Source organism: Staurois parvus, unplaced genomic scaffold (genome assembly GCF_062004578.1).
Source record: "Staurois parvus isolate SC_StPar_1 unplaced genomic scaffold, SC_StPar_1.0 ptg000634l, whole genome shotgun sequence".
In the NCBI taxonomy this organism is placed as follows: domain Eukaryota; kingdom Metazoa; phylum Chordata; class Amphibia; order Anura; family Ranidae; genus Staurois; species Staurois parvus.
Window position 1 is genome coordinate 9,173,690 of NW_028318430.1, and position 17,685 is coordinate 9,191,374.

General features: G+C 40.9%; 1 protein-coding gene across 3 annotated transcripts in view; it reads left to right on the plus strand.

The window, feature by feature from the left end:
- GRTP1 (growth hormone regulated TBC protein 1) overlaps positions 1-17,685 on the plus strand; it is a 71,145-nt gene that overhangs the window by 17,135 nt on the left and 36,325 nt on the right. For all 3 annotated transcript variants that reach the window (XM_089693550.1, XM_089693552.1, XM_089693551.1), the window contains 3 exons: positions 1,866-2,017; positions 11,304-11,465; positions 13,634-13,758. In XM_089693550.1, coding sequence (XP_089549676.1) covers positions 1,866-2,017; positions 11,304-11,465; positions 13,634-13,758 — 439 coding nt within the window. The remainder of the gene's footprint in view (positions 1-1,865; positions 2,018-11,303; positions 11,466-13,633; positions 13,759-17,685) is intronic.

The following is a 17,685-nucleotide window of genomic DNA, read 5'->3' on the forward strand; positions in this document are numbered from 1 at the left end:
CGTGGTGAAAGTCCCATAAAGGTGTAGTCCCATAGACCAAAAATTTGCTTTTTCACCACGTGCAGACAATGAGTGAAATTCTCACTCACCGGAAAAAAATGACCCCTGTTAAGGTGGTCAAATATCGCTTTGTTATCATAAGTATTGAAAACCAGCAACAGGCTCTCCTGGATCAGACCTTCCGGTCTCTTCAAATAGGTCACAGGTACAAAATGTTACAAAGATGCATCTGTGTGACATTTTGTACCCGTGACCTATTCAATTACAAGTCAAAGAGATCTTTGACTTGTTGCAATTGAATTATCATTAAAGGCGTCAGAAGCTCAGGTGAATAATCTGCAGGTTGTGACATTTAAAACACGGATGCATCTTTGTAACATTTTGTACCTGTGACCTATTTGAGGAGAGTGGGAGGTCTGATCCAGGAGAGCCTGTTGCTGGTCGTCAATACTTATAACAAAGAGATATTAGACTACCTTAACAGGAGTCAATTTTTTTCTGGTGAGAAAATCACTTATTGTCTGCACGTTGTGAAAAAGCATATTTTTGGTCTACGGGACTACACCTTTATGGGACTGTCACCATAATATATTATGTTTGCTATTCATCATATTTTGTTCAGGACTACTATTACTATTTCACTTTATTTTTAATTTGTGTTTATATAATCATTGCAGCGCCTACCTATTCACATTAAGTGCATTTCACTTTTTAGTGGCAGCTGTTAACTTTTGCTGGCTTAGAGCAGGTAACATCCATTATTGTTTAATTTATTCACTTATTTAGGAGCCACAATGTGGCTTTTCAAATACCTGTATAAAAATTGCACTTATGTGACATCATTTTAATCAGCAGATTTTTACAGTTCTATTTTGAGGTAAATATTCAGGAATGCTAAAATTATGCAAACGTTGGGAAAAATTGCAAGAAAATTCTGTTTTTTTTTTTTTCCTCTAATTTTTCATTGTTTGTTTTCATAATCCCATAATCACCAGCTAGGAAATCAAATGGTAAAAAAAAATGCTAACAAATTAAATCTCTAACAATGCCTGATATGTTGGAGTAGACCATAAACACCAAAAGGCATAAGATGTAAAACTGAGACACTGTGAAAGCAGAATAAAAAATGTGTAGATTTTATTTATTTCAGGTACTTGTATAGCGCCGTCAATTTATGCAGCGTTTTACATATATATTGTGCATTCACATCAGTCCCTAACCCTCAAGGGGTGTACAATCTAAGGTCCCTAACTCACATTCATACGTACACATACTAGGGCCAATTTAGACAGGATCCAATGCACCTACCAGCATGTCTTTGGAGTGTGGGAGGAAACCAGAGTACCTGGAGGAAACCCACGCAGGCACAGGGAGAACATGCAAACTCTAGGCAGGTAGTACCGTGGTTGGGATTCGAACCAACGACCCTAGTGCTGCCAGGTGGCAGTGCTAACCATTTAGCCACTGTGCTGCCCTTGTAGATCTTTAAATGTCCATAGCTTGGCTATAGGTTCACTTTGAGAGTCAAGACTAGAATGAGAGGAATGAAGGCTGAATTTTTTTTATGTATGTAGCAATCTGATCAACCTTTATTGGAAAGTCCCTGTGACATGCGAATCCCATCTTCAATTTACCTGGCAGACACCTAACAAGTATGCAGATCTTGAGTTCTGACTTATTTCACTTGCATTCTTGCTATCAATCAGTTACCAGTAGATATTAAAACCAAGCAGTTAGCATTTTTAGCAGCCATATTAGTACAGGTTTCCATTGAAGACACAAACCTACAGCACTGGCTTATGGTCTGTTATTATTGCTAAAGCATGTTTGCGTGAGTCTTATTTTGCTGTCTCTTATGTTCATAGAATCGATGCCTATGGATTTGAAAGGCCTGAAGGATTTGATTATACATTTTATGAAGACTTTCATTCCAGATACTTGGTAGTTCTCACCAGAAGAGCTATAAAATGGTCAAAACTTTTGCAGACTTCTGCAGCTGTTGAGAAGAGCATGAAAGGTATTTTTTAATATCAATGAACAGGAATAATGCAATGTTGATACTCTGACAGCTGACACTGCACTTAGGCTATCTTAATATTTCTGGGATAGGTGCAAGTTATGAAATTGTCCACCCTACAGAACGATTATCTCTGCTTTGCCTGACTGCCTGATGAGCAAGCCTTAAATTCTGTATGTTTACGTTAGTTTTCTAAAATGTGTCTAATACCAACATTCATTAATATTTTTTTTTTTTCTCTCAATAGAGTTTTGCGGGGTTAGAACCTTTTTTTATTGCTGCCTTTTTATCCTCATGGGGTGTCTCCCCTTCTCTGTGTTTGTTCTAGTGAACTTTGTCATTGGTACTGAAAGTGAAGGAAAATCCCAAATTTTAAGTTATCAGCAAAACAGGAATAGAAGGTTGTGTCTACAGGACAGGAAGTGAAGAAATATTTCTCCAGTGGCACACGGATTGCAGTACAGATTATGTTTTAACTTTTATCTAACTATATTCAAAGTAGAAAAAAAGGTATTTAAGCGCTGGGCAAGGTGACTCTGGGTACTGCCAACCACAGTCATCTTAGTTCATGGCTATTATTTTTTGCTTGGATCAGATGGTCATCACATATTGCAGTGCATGTAGACTCTGCTGGCTGACTACTTTCTGGGGGGATAATTAATCCATTAGAAAACCTCCCCATTGCTCCACCTGAGAAACCATGCTGAAATGACCTGGCAGCCAGAAAGACAGGCTTAGCAGCAGTAGACTGCGCCCATGCATCATGTGACATTTGCATTGTTCCAAGTGTTCGTCTGTTTAGCCTGTTCCAGATAAAGATATAATGGCTTTCCTTTCCGCACCTCATTTTGTCATTGTCATTTCAGCATTAGCAGACTATTAATATGGTTTGTGCAGGTCAGAACTGGAAGAACAAGTAGGTCATTTGATGGGATTCTGCTCTGTCACTTCCATCCCCACCAATTAACTTGGAAAGGGAGCATGGGATACTCGAACAGTAAATCTGTACAACTTGAGGACCGCTTCACTTCTGGCTGCAGTCCATACACTTCTGGCTGCGCAAAGAAAAGTCACACTGGATCTCTAGGCTGACTGTGACCTGTACTCTTTCCAGAATTTCAAAGCTACACACTGTCACAACTCTTCAGCTCTGGGACCTTGTATTCACTTAGCCACAAAATCATCAGTTGCCTCCTGCCAATATCCACCAGGCTCTTTTTTTTAGTGAGGGTGATGAAGACTCTCACCGCCACCAGACAGCTTGGGCTTTCTCTCACAACTTCCTCCCTGCTCTTTCCCGTGAGCTTCTCCTGGCCCAACTTGATCCTTAGACTTGAACTTGCAAATAGGCCCCCCAGCTAAGCTTAGCTGGGACCACTGTGTCTTCTGGCTGGCTTCCTCCAAGACTTCTGCCCCAGGGGACAGAGCCCCTGATCAGGGGGTCTCCTCCAGCAGAACTGGACCCAGGAAAACTGCACCTCCTGCTCAGGCCTCAGATAATTTACAGGCTCTCACCACTTTCTGAGCATGCTTCCCCAGGAATTGGCTGGAGTCCCATAATTATTCAGGCTGCAGACTTTGTCATTGCTCACACTGTGTTCTAGAAGTGTCTAGAAGACAGCTGGTAGTAACAGAACAGCAGCCTGTGAAACACTGAGCAGCCCTAAACAATCCACCCCTGTTTCTTTGATAACAGTGGAGCTAAACTAAATTTCCTAGCAGCCTGCTCTAAGCTAGGAGGGTGCTGCAACTACATTCACACGGGCAATGGGGTGCCAATCAAAACAACCCTTAGAAGCTGTAGCAATAAATGCATGTGTTAGGTGGAGATGCTTGATAGGTGAACAGAACATTTATAGCATAGTTCAATAACCTTTATCCATGTTTGTATAATACGTCGGGGGGTTCAGTGGTGCTGATTTTAGTGCTTATGAGGTCAGTGTTACAGACTACTGATTCTACAGTTACCTGTGAGTGACAAGGGTAGAAGCACTCCAGCAGCTATAATGACCTTGGGAAAGCAACTTCACTTTTTAGCCTGGAGTGCATCTCTACCAGCCATTTCTAGTTAACTGGGAAGCTTCTGAAGTCTTAAACCCCAAACTTCAGTCAAACAGCTAAATTTACTGTTGGCAGTACATATGATAGTTCTTATATTTGCCATTGGATTTATATTTCTATCTTTCGGCCCTGTGGCTAACACAGACCCATCAGACAGCACAGCCAAAATGGAGGCCCAATGTTTCTGGAACCCCAGTCCCCCCCCCACCCAAAAAATAAATTAAAGTCAGCAGCTATAAATACTGTAGCTGCTGACTTTTTTAATACAAGGACACTTACCTGTCCAGGGATCCAGGGCTGTCCTCACACGAGGCTATTCTTCAATCAGCTTTGGGTCCCTAGTGCTGGCACCTTAGGTAAGTGAAGCCTTGCGGCTTCAGTCGGTTTCTCACTGCGCATGCCCGAGCCGTGCTGTGCTTTGTGAATGGCCCCACAGTCTTCTGGGACCTGTGATGTCTCCCAGAAAGCTGCGGGCGAGGGAGGGGCGAACTTGCGCTCAGATCGCCCCAGCAATCCGATGAGAAGTGGGAGCATGTACCTGTCAAAACCAGGTATCCGCTGCCCCCCCCCCCCCCCCACCTCCAAAGAAAGTCACAATCCATAAAGAGAAGGGGGAATGCAAACAAATGGAACTTCCCCTTTTGGGTTAAGTTCTGCTTTGAGTAATATACCTAGATCTAGTCCCTTCCGCAGCATGTAACTGGACAGAGAAGGGAAAAGCAGCAGTTTAAGGAGCTCTCTGTCACTGCTCTTTTTTTGGGTAAGCATGTTCCATATTCGCACGTGAGCACTGCAGCACATCTGATTGGCTCATTGTGCTCCCACCACCACCCAGTCTTAGCTCTTCTGTATAAGGGATTGCAAGAAGCTGATCCCAAATTAAATTTCAATACTTAATATAGGTGATTTAAATTGCAACACCATGGGCCCATTTGCACTGGCAAGTTATGGTCGCATTGCAGTTTCATTTTGGCTGCCATCCAATGCTCTATAATGGTAGCGGGCAATGCAGCAATCACAACATGCTTACCGTGTGTTGTAGTATACTGCGTTAATAAAAAGGTACATATACGATTTTTGTTGAGGTGTGCTGCCAACCCTTTCCAAATAAATGGGCTGCCTTAAGGCAAAATAGTATTCCTTGAATGGGCACCCAGTGATTTGTAATGAATACATACATGCATTATTTGGTATTTTCATCTAGAGTCCAACCTTAAGTGATATTTTATATACTGACAAGAACGTGATTAATAGTCCCAAAAGATGATGAAACATAAATAATAAATCGGATTTCTTTAAATAATCCAAGTTGGTAAAATATCTTCCTGCTGGTGATTGCACCCAAAATCCCAGTGCTGTAAATCTTCAATACACGTGAATCACCACAGTGAACAAAAACTTCAAGGTGGACTCTCACCTTCTCACATGGACCTGTATGTGAACAGAGGTCAGAAAAGCATCTCCCTTATGAGTGGGGGTAACGTATAACTTGCTCCTCTGTGGACAATCTTCCCCTTATGAATCACCACTGGATATTCACATATAGCACCTGATTTCAGTACAGCCAGCTCTGTGGATAAAGCTCGACAAAAATAAAGACCATAGTGCAGTATGCTTCTTTAAAAGGCATATAATTTATTAAGGCATATGAACTCTCATAGTTACATAGTTAGTCTGGCTGAAAAAAGACAAAAGTCCATCCAGTTCAACTATTAAAAAGAAGTTATAATCCTATACCCACAGTTGATCCAGAGGAAGGCAAAAAAAACCAGCAAAGCATGAACCAATTTGCTCCTACAGGGAAAAAAAAATCCTTCCTGATTCCTCGAGAGGCAATCAGATATTCCCTGGATCAACTTTACCTATAAATGTTAGTATCCAGTTATATTCTGTGTATCTAAGAGAATCCAGGCCTTTTTTATTTATTTATTTTTTTTTATTTATTTTTTTTTTAGCAATCCACTGAGCTGCCCAGAACCAACTCTTGAGGGAGTCTATTCCACAATTTCACAGCTCTCACTGTGAAGAAACCTTTCTGTGTTTGGAGATTAAATTTCTTTTCCTCCAGATGTAAAGAGTTCCCCCTTGTCCTCTGTGATGACCTCAGGGTGAATAACTCTACACTGAGTTCACTATATGAACCACTGATGTATTTATACATGTTGATCATATCCCCCTTAATCTCTTCTCAAGAGGTATCATGGTAAAAATGTCAAAATGCATAAAAAGCAACGGCCAAAACAATCAAAGGAAAGCAAAATGCTGCCTGTCAGATCAGCGTTGGAGCGCCGATGTCACCCTATTCCTCCCCACGCATATCGTCACACACCAGGTGACTTCGTCAGGGGGTGCTTCTTTGTACTGTTCAAGCTGAGGTCCAGAGGGTGACAGCTTGTGCCTCATTCCAGACGACATTCTACAAAGGAGGTGGATATTTTGAATGACAGCACTTTCCCCCCATTCCCTGTGCTTTCTGGAAACATTTGTGGTCACAGGAATGCAGGGGTAGGGGGGCACACCTTGCAAGGAATGCAGGAGCAAGGGGCATGGTATTGCAGGAATCAACACATGCCCACTCACACCAGAGCTCTGTCTGTGCTGCTGTTACACATGCCTGTTCTCTGTACATACATTATTAGAGGCTCGGCTAGCAGAACAAGGGCACTAAACATGGAGGTGTTGGAAACTATACAAAGGGGTGATGGCAGCTGTGCGCCTGAAAAATTGGAGCAGAGAGAAGGGAGATAGACGGAAATATGTTTTTGTTTTTTGTTCCACAAAATGATTGAGTTCTGCAGAAAAAGCTATTCAAAGTATTTAACAAATTAAAAAATAAATAAATAAAAAAAATATAAAAAAAAAATATATATATATATATATATATATATATATATATACTATAAAAAAAGATATATTTAATGTTTAAAGTGTTGTCAGTTTAGCTTAAATGCCAACAAAAGTTTTAAAGCTTTACTTACCCTGAATAATTGGCATCTGTATGTCGCCTTTGTTCCCCTGTAGAGTGTTTGGGCAACCCAAAATGGAGGTTGTATTGTAATGTACAGCTCCCGTGGTTGCTGTTCAGGCCTGCCTCATGGGAAAAAAAACTATTGACCCAGCTCTGTGAAGGGAAGTCTTACTAATCAGTCGAAATGGGAAGAAGTAGGCAGGGCTACAGTAAGATTGTGGAAGCTGCTACAGTTGCAGTTGGGGTACTTGCTATTAAAAGCAATTTGTGTTTTGTTTTGTTTTTGTGTGTTTTTTTTTTTTTTTATTATATAGATAATTCCCACCTTTACCAGTGGTTCACCTTAAACTTTGAAGATTTGTCAGTTGAAGAGAAAACCATAATTTAAAATGCATAGCAGTTTTTAAGCAGAACTAAATTTTCCTATCTTACAGCCAAGAAAGCTGCCATCTTGGCCTCAGCTTGATCTGCAGTTGCCATGGGTGCTTCACATGTGATCAGCTATGAAACCAGCCATTCGATGGCTTGACAGTTTAAGTGAGAGCTGACATACAGTCATGGCCAAAAATATTAGCACCCCTGCATTTTGTCAGACAATGCACTACTTCACCCAGAAAATTGTTGTAATTACAAATGTTTAGGCATTCTCATGTTTATTTCTTTTGTTTGTATTGGTATGACACAAAAAAAGTGGAGAAAAGTCAAATCTGACACATTCCATGCAAAACTCTAAAAATGGACTGGACAAAATTTATTGGCATCTTCTGAAGATTGTAAGAAATGATTGTATTCCAAGTTTGTGATGCTCCTGTAATTTGTAATGCAATGATGCTGTATCCATTAACAGGTGCTGACAATATAGAAATCACACTGGCAACCAGTTAAAATGGTGAAAAATTTACTCCCTCTTTCTGTTGTTGTTCTCTGTGTGCCACATGGAGCATGGAAAAGAAAAGCGCAGCAAAGAAGTGTCTGAGGATTTGAGGACAAAAATTGTGGAAAAGCATGGACAATCTCAAAGTTACAAGTCCATCTCCAGCGATCTTAATGTTCCTGTGTCCACTGTGCACAACATTGTCATGACGTTTACTGCCCATGGCAGTGTAGCTAATCTCCCTAGACGTGAAAGAGAAAATTGATTAAAGATTGCAACAAAGGCTTGTTCGAATGATGGCTAAAGAACCTTGATCAACTTGCAGACAAATTCAAGCTGACCTTCAGGCACAGAGTACAACTGTGTCAGCTTGCACTATACTTCGTCATCTTAATAAAAATGGGATGATATTGTAGGAGACCTAGGAGGACCCCACTGCTGACACAGAAACCTAAAAAAGCCAGATTGGAGTTTGCCAAAACCCTTTTGGGAGAATGTGCTGTGGACAGCTTATCATTCTACTGTTTTCAGGAAAAGCAATGAGGCCTGTAAAGAAAATACAGTCCCTGCAGTCATACATTGTGGAGGATCACTGATGTTTTAGGATTGCTATGCTGCTTCAGGCACTGGATGTGTTGACTGTGTGAATGGCATTATGAATCCTGAAGGCTACCAAAGGGGTGCAATGAAGGGCCCAGTGTCAGAATGTTGGGTCTCCGTCAGGAGTCATAGGTCTTACAGTGGGACAATGACCCAAAGCACTCGTCAGGAAGCACCCAGGAATGGTTTAAGAAAAAGCACACGAGAGTACTGAACTGGCCAGCAGTGAGCCCAGATCTCAGTCCCATAGAGGGGTCTCCACATTTTTTTTTTTTTTTTTTTTTTTTTTTTTTTTAAACAAAGGGCCAGTTTACTGTCCTAAAGATGTTAGATGGGCCACACTGTGACCATCAGGAGTAGAAAATGTCCCAGCAGAGTAAACTATGCCCCATCCTTGGTGTCATTGGGAGCAACTGTGCCCCATCATTGGTGTAATTGGACCCCATTGTTGGTGTCATTGGGAGGAACTGTGCCTCATCACTGGCTCCATTGGCAGGAATTGTGCCTCATCATTGGTATCTTTGGGCTCCGTTGTTGGTGTCATTGGGAGTAACTGTGCCCCGTTGTCATTCTGAAGAATTGTGCCTTTTCATTGATATCGTTGGGAGGAATTGTGCCTCATCACTGGTGTCATTGTATGGAATTGTGCCCCATTATTGGTGTCATTGGTAGGAATTGTGCCCCATCATTAGTGCTATTGGGCCCCATTGTTTGTGTCCTTGAGAGGAACTATGGCCCATCTTGCTGTCATTGGGAGGAACTGAGCCTCATTATTGGTGTCGGTAAATGAGTGTCCCAAGGGCCAGATAAAAGCAAGCAAAGGGCCTCAGTTTGGAGACCAGTGCCATAGAGCACTTGTGGAGAGATGTCAAAACAGCAGTTGGGACAAGGAACCCTTGCAATCTGAGAGACCTGCAGCAGTTGGCGAAAGAGTGGTCCAAAATTCCAGTAGAGGAGGTGTAAAACTCATTGATCGTTACAGGAAGTGATTGATTTCAGTTATTTTTTCCAAGGGGTGTGCTACCAAATATTAAATTGAGGGTGCCAATTTTATCCAGCCCATTTTTGGGGTTGTGTGTGGAATGTGTCAGATTTGGCTTTTTGTTTGTTTTGTGTCATACCAATACAAACAAAAGAAATAAATAAACATGAGAATGCCTAAACCTATATAATTGCAACAATTTTCTGGGCAAATTATGCATGATCTGACAGAAATGTAGGGGTGCCAATATTTTTGGCCATTACTGTAAACATGCTAGTAACTGTAACCGTTATCATTAAAAGCATGCCCTAAATTCAACTGTTTTGGGATTAAATCAGTGGGTTTAGATCTGTTTTAACTGTTCATTAGCAAAACACACAAGGAATTGTCTGGGTTCTTTGTCTGCTACATAAAAAAACATTTTGAAACTGCTATTGCATCAGTCTTATTTAATTTCATGAACCAGCAAGATATGCATGCAAATGTATCTACTTATCACATATTTTCTCTAAGCACATCATATGCTACTTGAAATTGCAGTAAGGGCCTGTACCAGCCACTGGGGCTCTACTGTTGGAATACTGATTGGAGGGTTAGTTGTAGTGAAATGGGGGGTTAGCTACAAATTGGGGTGAGGCCAAAAACCGTATTCCAGCATGTTTTGGCTCCAACTGTTTGAGCCAAAAGCTACTGTTTCTGTATGTACAGTCTATGCTGGAGTTCAAAGGTGCCATCCATGTGCACAGTAATGTATTTGTTTTAAAAAGGATGGGGCCTACAAAATTGCCTAAATTTTGGAGTATTGTTATAACTCTTAATACTTTTTAGGTTTCATTTTAATAATGCGAGAAACAGATAATCAATTCAGCTAAAGATATACAAGAACTGGAAAAATCCATATGATGTTTTGGAGCCAGTAAGTGTAGATTCTGGGCCACATAACAAGCTAGGGAACATGCATTATTTCATTGACAAAGATATGAATAGCGAATATAAGTTTGGGTACCAGCTGCTGTTTTAATAGGCACATTTGCTATTGGAATTTGACTATCCCTGAATAAACCTAAGTATGACCAGATGTTTAGACAATCAGCCTGCGCATAGGGTGATCAGAATCTGTGGATTATAAATTTAGAAAATGGATTGCATGTCCCAGAGGATACAAGAAAGATACAGAAAGCTAAGGATCTGGTTTTTCATTTGTCTTATTAGCTACCTTTGAGTCCTCATGCACACTGGATGTTTTTACAGCTGCTGGTTTTGGCTTTTGATGGTGTTTGTTTTTTTTTTTTTTCTACAGCGAGTAAACTGACGAGCATGTTATCCTATGTGTCCATGTACACAGACTGATCAACATTTTTTGGCTGGGAAAAAAACCCAGGAGTAGTGTGTTTCTAGAGGAGTTTTTTAGCTGTAAAAACTCTATGCTGAAAAATGTGGTATATCGTGGCAAACCAGCGTTTTTGAAAGTTCTTTTGACTGAAAAATATTTTTTTTTGTTAAAAAAAAAACTCTAAAAAAACACAAATGCGAAAAAACGTGGCAAAATGCCACTAAACGCTTATATAAAAAAGCTAAAAAAACCACTGAAAAACTAAAGTTTTTTTTACATGACTTGTACACAGCTAACATTACCAGCGTTATTAAAACGCCCCGTGTGCATGGAGCCTGAGGATGAGCTCTGTATACATCAATATTACATAAACAGAAGATCAACGGGGATTACTAACACCTGTAATATTTATTTTGCTCTTACCAGTGATTTTTAGAAAAGCCCCTTAGTCTTTCCTTGTTGTTTCAGTAAAGCGATATATTAGGAAAGGCATTCCTAATGAACATCGCTGTCACGTGTGGATGTTAATAAGTGGAGCACAGGCCAGATTGGAGAAGAACCCAGGATACTATCACAATGTATTAGTGGAAGGAAAGAAGAATGCAAAGCTTGTGGATGCTGTCATCACAGGTAATGTCATGAGAGTGGTCTGCCTACTTTTTTACAGCTTTAGTGTTGCTTGCTAATGAACAATTAGGATCTTATATTTTTTTTAAAGCTGTTCTGTAAAATACGGTCTTTCAGCAATTGTAGCCATATACATATTACTCCTGACAGCATTTGATTTTTTTGAAACTGGGAAAAAGAGAAAATGAGATTAGTTGATAACAATATTGACCAATAAGAATTATTGTTAATTTTTTTTCCCTAAAATGAGAGAACCTGATTAAGAGAGGTTTCCAACTGCAGCCACTCTTAAAAAAAAAAAAAAAAAAAAAAAAAAAATTCTCCAGTCTAATAAATTTTTTTTTGTCATAAATTTTTAACAAGCCTGAGATTACTTGAGAATTGTAAAATTTGCGGTATGTTTACAAACTTTGTGTGTTTAAAAATTTTTAAAAAAAAATGTATGTATATTTTGCATTTCCAGGTAGGGGGCGCGCTCCCTATCCCCGCCAGCATTTGCGGCCACGAATGTCAATCACCGGGTCCCGGCCGATAATTACCCGCCGGAGGCCAGTGATTACCGAGCAGCTCCAACGGGGAGGAAGATTGTTTTGTTTACAAACAGTCTTCCTCCCTGTCAGCTCAAGCCCACTGCTCGGGATGGCTCTGCACAGTACAGCCGTCCTGATCAGTGTGCTTACAGTGAAGAACACACCTCCCGCCCCCTAGAAAAACACTCCCAGCACACAGTTAACCCTTTGATCGCCCCTCACAACCCCTTCCTGCCCAGTGCTATTAGTACAGTGTCAGTGCTTCTTTTAGCACTGATCATTTTATTGTTGTGACTTTTCTTCTTAGCACAGACATGTCGCAGAATACATTTTGGCCTTAATTTATGACGAAATTAGATTTTTTTAAAAATATTTTTACTGGATATGTTTAATAACAAAAAATCCAAAATATTGATTTTTTTTTTCCTCAAAATTGTCTGTCGGTCTTTTTTTGCTTTTAGCGCAAAAAAAAACTCATTTGGGTGCAGTATTCATGACCGCGTAATTGTTAAAGTAATGCAGCGCCGTAACGCAAAAAATGGCCTGGTCAGGAAGGGGGGTAAATCCTCAGGAGGGCAAGTGGTTAAAGAACATCACAAAGTCTGAATCCTGCAATAATTCAAACATTTTTTTTTCCAAGGATCATCTCCTGTGCTTGTTTTTAAATAAAGAGAAAACTACTTTAAACAAAAGTTACACAAGCATGTTTGAAACCACTAACCTACATGTTGGCTGAGATATGTTTGAACCTAGTTGTGCTAATATGCAAAGTACCAATTTACATACTACCAAACTAAAAATACAGTATGTTTAGTTTGGTAATATATAAATGTGTAGTTTGTAAAATATCACTACTAGGTTACAACATATCTCAACCAACATGTAGGTTGGTGGGTTCACACATGCTTGTGTAACTTTTTTGTTTTAAAGTAGTTTTCTCTTTATTTAAAACAAGCACAGGAGATGATACATTTTAAGTTTTTGGTAGTAACATGACAAAATGTGGAAAATTTCAAGGGGTACGAATATTTTTTCAAGGCACTGTATGTTTAGAAAACTAAGCAATTACTGTTGGATAAAAAGACTATAACAAGTGATGTTTGTGGTGCTTTGATCACAAGCCAGACTAGACTGCCTCTGAATGCTATGTTCTATTTTACCGTAAAGGAGATTTACTAAAAAGCAGGAAAAGCTAAGGCCACAGGAACATGATGTGCAATGTCAATGTGAATAACAACTCAAAGCTTTCAGAGCTATATAATCTAGCAGGCATCCCTAAACTGCAGACCGCTGTCCAGACCTGGACTTAAGTGATGGTTCTATCCGGACTGCCAGCCATTCCCCAGCAACCAAAAATGTTGTGCGTGCCCTGCCCCCCCCAGCATAACAGACAGAAGTGGAACTTCCTCTGTCCATACCAGCAGCTTGCTCTGCCTCTCCTTCTGTCCTTTGCCTACCTGATGCCAAAAAGGTATGGGATTACTGTGGTGGGACACTTGATGTTAGGGCTGCACTCTGATGTGGACAGTGATGTAGGGGGGCACTTTGACTAGAACACTCTGATAGGGACACCTGATGTAAGGAGGCATACTGAAATTTAACCGCTAAAGCAAAATGCCAATTTAATGTCTTTTCTTCCAGATCTGAACAGAACATTTCCTGATAATGTGAAGTTCCGTAAAGATTCAAGCCAATGTTTGCAGCCAATGCTACATAATGTTTTAGTGGCTTATGGCCACCATAATAGCAGTGTGGGCTATTGCCAGGTAGGTTTGTATCACTTTTGTCTCTTTTTCTTAGGTTGTATGGGCTTGCATCATACATACAGAAAGACAGGGTGTTACAGTAATTAAATTACACAGTATACAGATCAATGACATTCCATCTATGAACAGTTCAGAAATGTAGCATTCATATTTTACAAAACATGCTGTATATCAGCCAGAGTGGCTGCATATTAATGCCAGGTGCAGCTCTAAATAGGAGCGATCTAACCAGCAATAAGAAAACATTAAGCTGATATTCAAGGCTTGTTTGTTTATTTATATTAATAAAAAAGGTTATACTTACCTGCTCTATTGCACAGGGCAGTCCCTTGGGTGTGCTCCTGAGCAGGGCTGTGTACGTCCATAGACATTGTTCTTCCATTGCGCTGTCTGGCTTCAGTTTGTCAAAAGGAAATTTAATTGTCTGGTTGTGGGAGCCTGTCACTCATCACTGCTTATTTCAGGAAGACTAATTCAATTTTGTCACCCAGATAGACTAAAGAGTACACTGGCTTTTCGTTCCACCATCTGTACAAGGCAGACTCAGGCAGGCCATCATCCATCCTAGGGTATTAAAGTTTGGGTTTCACCCTTTCCTGTCAATTGTCAGTCTTCCCATCGCACACGTTCCTAGAATTGGCTCAATAAGTAATGGGTGCTGCAGCAACAGCCAGCTGGAGACTGAGACCATGCATTGTACAGAGTGAATATTTGCCAGAACACCACAGATCTTCAAGTGAAATTCAAACTTTTTTTATGGCAGATGCGCCCGACAGGGTAAACAATCCAGTGGTGTCTGGCTTCATACATCATCATACCTAGTGGCCAGTCATAGTGAGGAGCCGTGCAAGGGCATTGCAGATGCTGTCTCCTAGCAATACAGGACACTGACTGGCAGGGCCACTGAAGCAATGGAAACACACGATGTTAAGATGCTCTGCTTCCACCAGCGATGTAAACAATGAAGCCGGATGATGAAAGCGAAGGGGGGGGGGGGGGGGGTGAAGAACCAAAGTGTGAACCGTGAAAAATAGTGAAGCAAATGAAAAAAAGTGGAAAAAGCCATTAAGACCCATGAGGAAAAAAAATAGGCAATATGCAGTTTTGTAAAAGGAAAAAGTTCATGAAAAAAACGGCTAATGGCAAAAAAAAGAAAATGGGGAAAAAAGTAACATGAAAACATTAGAAAGGGAAAAAAATGTATCAAATAAAAATACATTTAAAAATAAAAAAAATATATAGATGAAACCTAGTAAGAAGGCAAGAACAAGAGTGGAAGTACAAGGATCGGCACATAACATGGGAAGCAAAGGCTATGATGGCCTAAAATCTGTCCATACAGGACAAAGTACCTTGACTAGACCGGTCACGTCACCACCAAAGCACTTCGTCCTACTAGTTGCTTAAAAAAAACTTGGATTTTAGCCAATAGTCAAGGAAGTAGAGGAAAGAAAAAAAAAATGTGGATATTTACTAAAACGGGAGCACTCAGCTGTGCATGGTAGCAAATCAGTTTCTAACTTCAGCTTGTTCAATTAAGCTTTGAAAATAAAATCTGGAGGTTGATTGGTTTCTATGCAGAGCTGCATCAGATTTTGCATTCCCCATTTTTTTGTAATTTTCCCCCCAGTAATTCTTGATGTATCAAAACCAATCATGAGAGCTGGCCAGGGCAAACAGAATCACCTGCCATCCAGGAAGCATGTAAATGAGATATTGTTGTGTCCCCCCCGGGTGTACCTTGCCAAGGGTGTGTATCCAGAAGGTCTCACATTGCAAGAAGAAAAAGGCACAGTACCCTCCTCTAATGGGTCGCTTGATGTGTTCGACATACCTCTGAGTCTAATGTTTGTGGATAACAAAGTGTGCTGCCAGCGGTTTATTTAGGTCAATTTGTTCCCCCTTCTCTACCTTTTGGTAGAGCCACCCTATTGTCACTCCTGTGTCTCTGGAAGTGTCTTTTGAATGGTCAAGTTGTTTTGCCACCATATATTAGAGTGTAAAGGCACTTTAGGATATAAACGCAGAATTCTGAGTTACAGCTCAGGTATTCGCATATACAGTACTGGTATCCCATGTGAATGTAAAAAGTATTCCCCACATAAGAGTGAATTGCACTTGTTACAATTGTGGTGTTTTCGAACAACCAGTTTTCTGAGAGATTGTGTGTTACAGCCTGTCTGATCTAATCAGGTGGGTGGATTTAGTGCGAGCAATTGTAGATTTGACCAAAGCTCAGTTAAGCACCTTAGTAGGGTATCTTCACTCCAAGAATTTTATCATTCTATTTAATATGTTACCATTGTTTGTCATCATCGTCTGAACAGATCCGTGAGACCCTCGTGACCTGTGAGATGGGTTGGGTGTTGAGATTTTTGTAGTGCAGTAACATGTTCCTGTCAGTTGGTTAGTGTAAGGCAGTGTTTCTCAACTCCAGTCCTCATGGACCCCCAACAGGTCATGTTTTCAGGATTTCCCTCAGATGAAACAGCTGTGGTAGTTACTAAGGCAGTGAAACTGATCAAATCACCTGTGCAAAATAATGGAAATCCTGAAAACATGACCTGTTGGGGGTCCATGAGGACTGGAGTTGAGAAACACTGGTGTAAAGAGATGTAACCAAGGTACCCTGGGAATTGGTAATCAACATGTCAAGAAAAGTAGTACTGCATGGTGAAATTTCTGGATTAACCACAACCCCAGGGAAAGTGTTGCTCAAGCAATCAGCTGAAGAATTAAGTATCATGCCGGAGCACTCTTATAGATCTGTGATTGCGTCTCAGGTTTTTTGGCTTTCGTCTACAGTTTTTTAGATTTTGCAGGGCTGTTCACATGTTCTCATCTGATGCCAGCTTCAGGTCTAAGGTCCTTCAGGTAGCTCTTTGAGCTGCAGGTGGTACGCAGTCATGTTGTTTTTTCTTGGGCAAGTTTGTGTTTGTTTGCAGTGCTGCAGACCCAGCTGAGTGAACTGTTTGGGTGTTCTGAAAGTTTACGACTTCCTATGTCCCCCAATGAACAAGAGACAGTAGGGTTTTGTACTCACTGTAAAATTGTTTTTCTTGGGCACTGGTCCCATCCCTCTAGTTATAATCATTCTCTGGATACTGCTTTGCCATTAAACTGAGCCAATCCAGTAGTAAGGGATTATTCTTGGTTGACCTACAGATTTTTTGCTTTTTTTTGCCAATGTCCAATCCTCCTGCTGGCAGCAATTGAACCTAAAGGTTTAACCACTTCCGGCTGGACGTATACATATATGCAGCCTCTCGGCAGGTGGGCATTAACAGTGAGAGGCCCGATATATATGGCCCCTAAGTAAACCCTTTTCTGTGCTGAGAGCATACCCTGAGCGCTCTCAGCACAATTACCAGCGGGGACTGGAAAGCTCCCGATGCATACTTGTGATCTGGAGCTTACTGTTCATGTGATGGGTATACCCGCCTCCTCCTGGCATTTAAAAACCTCTTAAAGGCTAGGTTCACATGTGCGGCTGCGGATCCGCACGAAAATCCGTGCAGCCGCATCACCCACGCAGAGGAATGATGACCCGTGGGCGGGTGCCATTAGTTCTAATGGCACGCCTCCCGCACTGGAAAACGCAACCGTACTGGGAACCAAGGTTCCCTTGCGGGCTACGTTTTCAGAAGAAGTGCAGGGACTTCTTCCCTACGGGGCACGGGAGTCCATTAAAATGACCCGCACGTCTGCATATATGTGTAAACCAGGGGAAAGGGTCTGGAAGTGGTGGCGGGAAGGGGTTAAGACTTCCCTTGTCCCTCCAATAGACATCAACAAAAGATGAGTACAAAAAATTTATTTATTTATTTTGTATTCTGCCTTTTGAAACTACTTCAAATAAGCGTGCGTGTGTGCGTGTGTGTGTGTGTGTGTGTGTGATGTAGAAAACAGGCTATATTTTGTCAGCCT